Raw genomic sequence first — 8489 nt, forward strand, 5'->3', positions numbered from 1 at the left:
AATATAAGTTTCGTTTTTGTTAGACTTTTTCTTAATTCTAATAAAGAATATTGCATTTAAAATCAATATAATCAAACATGTATAATATATATGTATGTACGTATTTTAAGCTTTAAAAGAAGTCTCTATTATAAATTAACGTAAAATAAAGCTAATTTTTATACTAAACGAATAATACTAATCTTAAAATTAATTGTCTACATGTAATAATACATATGCATATAATATGTATGAATTTATGTATGTATATAAAAATCAAATTATTTAATCGTTGCTGTTTTTTTTTTAATTTGTTTATATTCTCTGCGTTAATTGTAAGGAAAACGTATCTGGTGGTAATGCCACGCAAGCCGGATAAGTTTTAATTTTATTTATATCCCTACAAGATATGTTATAAGATTGCATTATATTTGCTAACATTATGAATCCAAAACCTTTCACTAGATTTTGTCCAATGCATGTTCTTTTACCAATACTAAAAGGTAAAAAATGTGGTATATTCTTTTTTAATCTTCTAACTTCCATATATTTTTTTTGATATTCGTTTTCATAATTGTTTTTATCAATTTTCTTTTTATTTACTTCATTTTCTTTAATAAATTTTTCTTCAATTTGATTTGATTTTGTTGTAGGAAATGGAATTTGAACACTTTCAATAAAACGTTCAGGATTAAATTCATTTGGTTGATCCCAATACTCTTCACTTTTATTCAATAAATAATTATTGATAATAACTAAAGTACCCTTACTAACACCATATCCACCTACTGAAACATCTTCTGTAGCAACATGTGGTACTATTGGTGATGAGGAATCCCGAAGTACTTCATATATTGTTGCAACTGTAAATGGCATTTTGTCGACATCCATTAATGTTACCGGTCTTTCACCACCAGTTATTTCATAAATTTCATTTTGTATTTTTTTACCAATTGACGGATTTTTAACAACACTTGCTAAAGATAACATTACTAAATTACCAATTGCTGAATGACCACCAATAAAATCTTCCAACATATATATGATTGTGTTTCGTGAAACATCACTATCCTCAGATAAACTTCTTAATAATGCATCAGTAAAATCTTTTTCGGGCTCATCAATGTTAACAGTTTTTTCTCGATTAATTATAATGCGATTCAAAATAAAGTTTCGTATTGTTGTTGACCAATTTACTATAGTATCCATATGTTTTTTATAAAATGGTAATAGCCAAGGTAAGAAATCAATAGCATAACCTTGATTAATTTCCCAAAAAATTTCATCAAAATAACGTACAACAGTTTGGAATTCTTTGTCTTCATAATCAAATCGGATGGAGCTCATGTATTGGCAGAACATATTTGCACATGTTTGCATTATTAATGGCTTTAAATGAAATTCATTATTTTGTTGAAGACTATTTGATAGTTTTCGCATGAATTCTTGCATTTCAAAGCAGCCAACATCATTCATTTTCGCAAAATATGATGATGTATCTCTTGGTGAACAATGTTTACGAGCTAAATTCCGACGTTTCTGTTGTAGCTGAGACCAATCGCATAATGCAAGTGCTATAAGTAAATAGAAAAATAAAGAAATTTACTTTAAATAAAAATTTTCCAAATTTAATATGTAGATGCATATACATTCTATATGTATGTGTGCTTGTATTATAAAAGCCAGAATGCTTAATAAATTTCTTTTACATTTTCTTTTATTAAGTTTCCTCAATCTTCTAATTTGAACTTACATAATATAATATGTAGATACATACATACATAAACTTATTTATTTGCCAATATATACTGTGAGTATATACATATTATACTATTTTATACTATTGTATAGTATAGTATAGTATAAAATATAAAAGTAAATGTATAGTAAACATTTATTCTTTACATTTTATACTATTATATACTATTATGTAGTATAAAATGTAAAGATTAAATGTATATTATATACATATTCTTGTATGCATGCACATGCATATTCTGTTGATGTATGCTACATATAACATTAATTCAATTATACATCAAACTATGTATGTATGTATATATGTTCAGCACATAATATGTACATACATACTTTATATAATTCAAGAATTCTGCACCATATTTTTCTTTTCTTTTTATTAATTTTTTAAAGTTGTTTTTCTCTCTCAAGTTAATTCTACATTATTAAAAGTTTATAACTTAAAAAATTACACATACGAAGTGTATTACATTGTGCTAAAGCATTACAATATCTTGATTAATCGTTGAGACAGAGTAGTGTAATTTGTTTTGAATTCTTTATCCGCTAACCGCTATACTTTTGAAGTTCAATGGCAACTACTTATCATCATTCATATATTTTTAACCAAATTTGAGGGCTTTTCACTTGATTTTTGCACATGTTGTTTTTATTACATGCATAGTAATAAGATATTTATATACATAGTGGTACTTCTATACATATATACAAACATACATATATTAATACAAGTTGTTGTACACGTTTTTTATGTAATATAATATTGTATTGTGGAACACAAAGTGAATTTAAAATTTTTTTACTGATGATCGCGTGCTTAAACGATTCAAGGACATTTTTGTTTATATGTCTGGTATTAACTCGGTTATTGATTATAATTTTTGAATTTTTCTTTTTTTATTGTTTTAGTTTCCTTTTTCTTTAACATTATTAAAAGAAATTAGGATATTTAATAGAGGATTTATAAAATTCGGAATTGTTTTAGTACAACTAAGTAACACATATTTTTTTCTTTAATTGATCTTAATAAATTCAATTAGCACAAAGACAATTAACAAGATACAATATGTATAATTCGTGAATTATTTGTGAAGGTAATTATTCGATATAAAAAAGGCTGTTCAGAACATGTTTCTTTTGACCCAGTTCTCTTGTGACATTATGTATATTGTTAATATATTAGCAATATTTGGTAAAAAATGAGTTTACACGATCAATGTCTGTAATATTATTCCAAATTTTAATTTTTTTGAAGCCATAATAAATCTTAAACTTTACCATAAATTGAGCACAAAATTTAAATTTTGTACTTAGTCTATGTACTTCATATAACTTTGGTATATACATAACTTTGATTTTTAGTTTACATTTTGTAGTTTGAATCTGTTTGGGTGAACCTTTATTGACTGACTTATTCATTGCGTTTTATATAATAGGTATGTATTAATATAGTAATATAATAGTATCACAATTTTTATATTGTTTATAATTTTTGTATGCACATATTATTATTATTATGTATATGATTTACTTTAAATTATATTTGTATGTATTTATGTACTTGGACATAAAATAGTTTTTTTAGAGAAAATTATAATCAATGCAGCGAAGAATACGAAGTATATTATAATCATATAAAAATATAATGGTACTTTTGACATTTAATCAAAATTAATGAAAAAAAGAAGAAGAATAAAGCGATAAAAAATTTATTACAGACGCAGACGTCATTAAATGCAATGACGATGATAATTTTAATATCTGTATGTATGTATATAATAAACAATTACGGGAACAATATTAATAATGATGATAATTGTGTTTGTGGTAGTTGTAACCTTCAAAAATTTTGTAATTTATACAATTTTTGTAATACAAAAATTGTGAACTATGATTAAACTTAATTAATAATTAATGTATGGAATAAACGAAGGAATTTTGATTATAAATATATATGTATGTACATTTATGCAAATTTTTTACAAGGATAGGCGGTTTTTATCCGCTGTCGCAAATTATTATAACGTATAATAATTATATTGTGTTAAAAAAATATTTTCAAGCAAAATCAGTTTTAAAATAATTTATTATTTTCTTTTTGATATTTTTTAATTTTCGACACTATAGCGGAAATAATGGGGTTAATAGAAATCTATTTGGAATATTTATTTTCGGTTAATTTGGAAAAATATTTACCGAAAATATAACATTATACGAAAACATACATGCGCATATATGTTAAGTAGCTACACATGTACATACATATGTAAATATATATTGATTTTCAATCCGCTTTCAATTTTTTTAATACAAAATGTCAAAAACATAAAACAAGAGACTGTGAAAACTGCACGTTCGATACTTTCATTTTCAACATATCCAAGAAAAAATTTGTTCTTAAATGTCACCACACTCGTAAGCAATTATTAATTGCCTATATATCAACTCGTATACATATATGTATACATTTGCATATTTCTATGAGCCATATGCATATTTAAATATTTTATCCCATTTATGCAAATACATACTTGCATTATTAAACTTTATCATTTTTTTGACAATATTTTTCTGTCAATGATAGAAATGGCTAATGTGCCTTTGTATAACATATAAACAACGATGCTTTTAACATAATTTATAATAAATTTTTTGTCGTTCAAAAAATATTCGAATATATGTGTGTATGTATTATGAAAAAAAATTAAAAATTTTTGCTGTTATGCCGATAAATGTATACGTATACATATATGTATATAAAATATTTCATTTTATTTTTACATATGTATATACATATGATATACAAAAATATGCATACGTTAATAATTAACGAGTAACTATAGTACTGGAGGTGTATTAAGGAGAAAAATTTTACAAAATTAATTTTTTATCAAAAAGAAAAATGAGAAGAAAAATTATGTAGAAACTTTTCTATGAAAATATTTATATACATAAATGTATGTGTGTGTGTATTCACATAGTAACGAATGTAAAATATGTATGCCATATAGAAAAAGAAAGTGAATTTGATTTATTAACCAAAATATATTATTTTTTTCTCCTATACAGTTTTGTTGCACTTTTCCCCTAAATAGAAGAATTATCATAAATGTATGAAAGCATGTATACAGTTTTATGTGAAATTAAAATATATTTCAATAATTTTTTTTTAAATCAAGAGAAACTTGGAATTGATTTTAAAGTGTTCGCAACACTAAGAGCGTCATATAAATGTTGTATCCTTTATTAACTAACCTAAACAATTTAAAACTTTTAATTAATTGTGCAGCTATGATTTAATTTAACAAAATTTGTTATATGGGAAGATTATATTACTAAAATGGCGTATTCCTAGCACAGACATACAATTATTAATATGTAAGTATACTTCAAAAAATGTTAATATAAAAACTGTGTTTGTTTTTATAAAATTTCTACAAATTAACTACATTTTTTTAAATTAACAATTGATATGATTAAAGTTCTAATTTTGAAGCAAATTAATGTTCACTTCAAAAATTGAAATACTTACAATTACTTCTGTCACCGCCAAAAAGCTTCTGATATCTTATAAAATCGGGGCGTCCACCAAAAAATTTTCCATTTTGATTTAATACTTCTTTTATTGAATTTAAATTATTAACAATTAAACATCTTGTTGTTCCCAAAGTTAGCGAATATATGTCACCAAAACGTTTTGATAAATCCGTAAAACCTTCAAATGGTACATCGTATTGCCCCAATAGCGCCAGATTACCTAATATTGGCCATGGCAAAGGCCCTGGTGCTTGAGGTAACACTATTATTTCTGATGTAATTTCAGTATTTTTAATTAATTTATCAGATGTTTTACGTAAATTTGAAAAATCACTATTATTATTCAGAATTTTTATTCGTTTTAAGGAGTCGTATAAAACTTTCAAATAACAATATAACGATAAAATTATTAAAACAGCAAATAATAATGGTACTGTGAGCCCCATGTTTTAATTTATTTTTTTTTAAGAGAAAATCGTTATTAGTTTTAATATAAATATTATATGTATATTTTTTAATTTGCACAATGTAAACTTTTTTTTTAAGTTTTAAATTATCATAATTTTTGTTAAAAAACACTCAACTAAATTCAGTAATTTCAAATTCTCTAAAATAATAATTTCATTTCATATTTTTGCCAAAACTCTGATTATAATATCCAAAAAAAATATGCTTTATGTACATATAAATAAAAAAGAAATATTTTAAGAATAAAGAGCCGATCAAAAGTTTGTTTAAACTTTTCTCAAAGGTAACGAAACGTTAACTGAATATACAGTGAAGCTCACGATGGTTTTTATAACCAAACTCAGATTTTTATGCATTAAAGTAAAATATCCATGGGTAAAAAAAGGTGATAAGAAATGAAAAAATGAAACAAAATAAATAAAAATGAGAATATAAAAAAATTACAAACCGAAAAAAATATAAAAAAATGAACTTAAAGAAAAATATTAAAGAGATTGAAAAAAGTACAAGAAGAAAATAAAAACAGAACATGAAAATATAAAGAGTAATATGAGCGATCGAAAAAAGTTAAGTTGTACATTATTTGTGTATGTGTAAACGTGTAAATTGTATATGGATAATATACATATGTGAAGACATTTCAAACCGCGGTATATACAAAAATATGTACATAAACATTTATATAAAAAAAATATAAAATTAATATAAATTCTTAGTATAAAAAAGTAGAAAATTAATATAATTCATAATGTAAGTATTTTATTGAGATTTTTTCCCTATATAATTTTTCCTCCGTTTGAATCTTTTTGCTTATAAATAAGTATGATTTAAATACATAAAATATTTACATGTACATATGTAGACATATAAACATATAGCATTAAAATGTGTACTAACATTTATATACATATATTATTTTTCTATAAAAATAGGAAATTGTAATTTATACGCATATTGTAATACGTACATAGATGAATGTATGTACCCTATTTATATGTAAATTTAGTGTACTTATGTTTAGTACTTGCGTACATACATAATTAATGTATCTGCAGAGTTTCATGTTTATCTTCGGGATATTTTGATTTTTATTTTATTAAAACATAATATGTACATGTGTGACATGTGTATATTTTATTATTCTGTATTCAAATTTGTATATTTATTTATTTCTACACTTGGTGCACATATGTATATCTTATTAATACATATTTCGTACAAAATTGTATGTATACATTTTTATATTAAATATTTTATCAAAAATTTAGAAAAATTCTATATTATAATTTGAAATTGCAATTGATTATATGTACATAATATTCCTATATATAATTATAAGTAGGCATACAAAATTTTTCTTTATATACATACATATGTATGTATATATGTATCATTACATAAATTTATATATATATGTGTATGCACATATTGCTTGTTTACTTACATATATTTATGCCGAGAAATATTGTCAAAAATGTTAAAAAGTACTTAATTTTTGTGAAAAATCTGTAACTGCAATTTCGAAAAATAACAAAAAAGTACCTAGTTGTTTATTAATTTTCCTATATAGAATTTAATAGTGACACATAAAATAATAGACACATATATAAAGCATCTTAGATTTTTATATCTTTCCCTACGAAGAATACAAACATAATACAAACATGAGTGCTTTCGTTTTATATTATCGTTTTGCAGTAAAAATTATGTTGAAATTGTAAAATAGATTCGGTCTCAAATTTGTATATTGATTTAAGAATAACTGACCCGTTGTAAGGATAGGTTTTACAATTCAGAAATAAATATTATTGTTAAGTAAATATGCGCAGTTTGCACTAAAATAAAAATTTCAATCACTTTGTAAAAAATTACAAATTGTCTGATTGCTTAATTAAATGCGATCATACAGTTATACGTGTGCGAATATGAGCCTATGGAATACGAATAGCAATCAAACAGTTGCAAAACTAAAAATTTCCTGTCTCTCAGGGCCCTTAGACTAATTAACATAAAACAATACAGTGTTGGCACATAAGTTTCTTTTCAATCATTTTTGTGAAAATTGCGATTTAAAATTTAAAAATTTTTTTTAATGAAAAAATTAGAATAAAGGAAAGCAATTTGCAGTATTGCAATAAGAGATGTTTAATTGCAGCAAAAATATGAAATTGTTAATATCATTGCATTATTTTAAAAATAAGAATTAAAATCAATTGCAGTTTACATACATACTTGTATTTAAATAACATACTTTCCTTCTATGGCACGACGTCGGTTGCAAAAATTTTGTGTTGTAATCACAAATTTTTTAAACATTTTTATATTTTAAGATATATATATGTATGTACTTATTAAAAAATACAAGAATTATTAAATAAATGCCGATTTTATTAGTTTAGTTAATCTAAGCAAAAAATAAAAATAAAAATTACGGCCGGATATCGAATCCAAAAAAAAAAAAACAAATAAAATAAATTTTTTTTTTATAATTTCTGACGCAATTCGCATAAATATATAAATACTTTGTTATATTCAATATAAATGATATAAGAATATAAGGGAAATAAAATTAGTAACAAGATTAAATTTAAATGAGTCTAGTTAACTTTAAATTGTTTTAGAAAACCACAAAGAAGAATGTAGTTTACATTTGAATGTATAGTTTTAAATTTGCAAATATAATTATAAAACCATTTGATAGTATTTTTCAACCTTTTGGACATTACGATTTCATAGTTTTTAAAATT

The 8489-nt window shown here is 23.4% G+C and overlaps 1 protein-coding gene across 1 annotated transcript; it reads right to left on the reverse strand.

The window, feature by feature from the left end:
- Positions 1-294: 294 nt before the first annotated feature.
- On the reverse strand, positions 295-5720 carry LOC129605771 (cytochrome P450 307a1-like). The gene is made up of 2 exons (XM_055515699.1): positions 5270-5720; positions 295-1553 (listed from the first exon to the last, which is right to left on the reverse strand). Exons 1-2 carry the CDS (start codon positions 5718-5720, stop codon positions 295-297), a joined length of 1710 nt encoding a protein of 569 aa, XP_055371674.1.
- Between the last annotated feature and the right edge of the window lie 2769 nt (positions 5721-8489).

Source organism: Condylostylus longicornis, unplaced genomic scaffold, assembly GCF_029603195.1.
Source record: "Condylostylus longicornis isolate FDR11 unplaced genomic scaffold, ASM2960319v2 ptg000014l, whole genome shotgun sequence".
NCBI classification, from domain to species: Eukaryota; Metazoa; Arthropoda; class Insecta; order Diptera; family Dolichopodidae; genus Condylostylus; species Condylostylus longicornis.

Coding starts and splice junctions, on each gene's coding strand:
- LOC129605771 (XM_055515699.1), bottom strand. CDS start 5,720: ATGGGGCTCACAGTACCATTATTATTTGCTGTTTTAATAATTTTATCG. Junction 1,554..5,269: donor TGGCGGTGACAGAAGTAATT/GTAAGTATTTCA, acceptor ATTTACTTATAG/CACTTGCATTATGCGATTGG.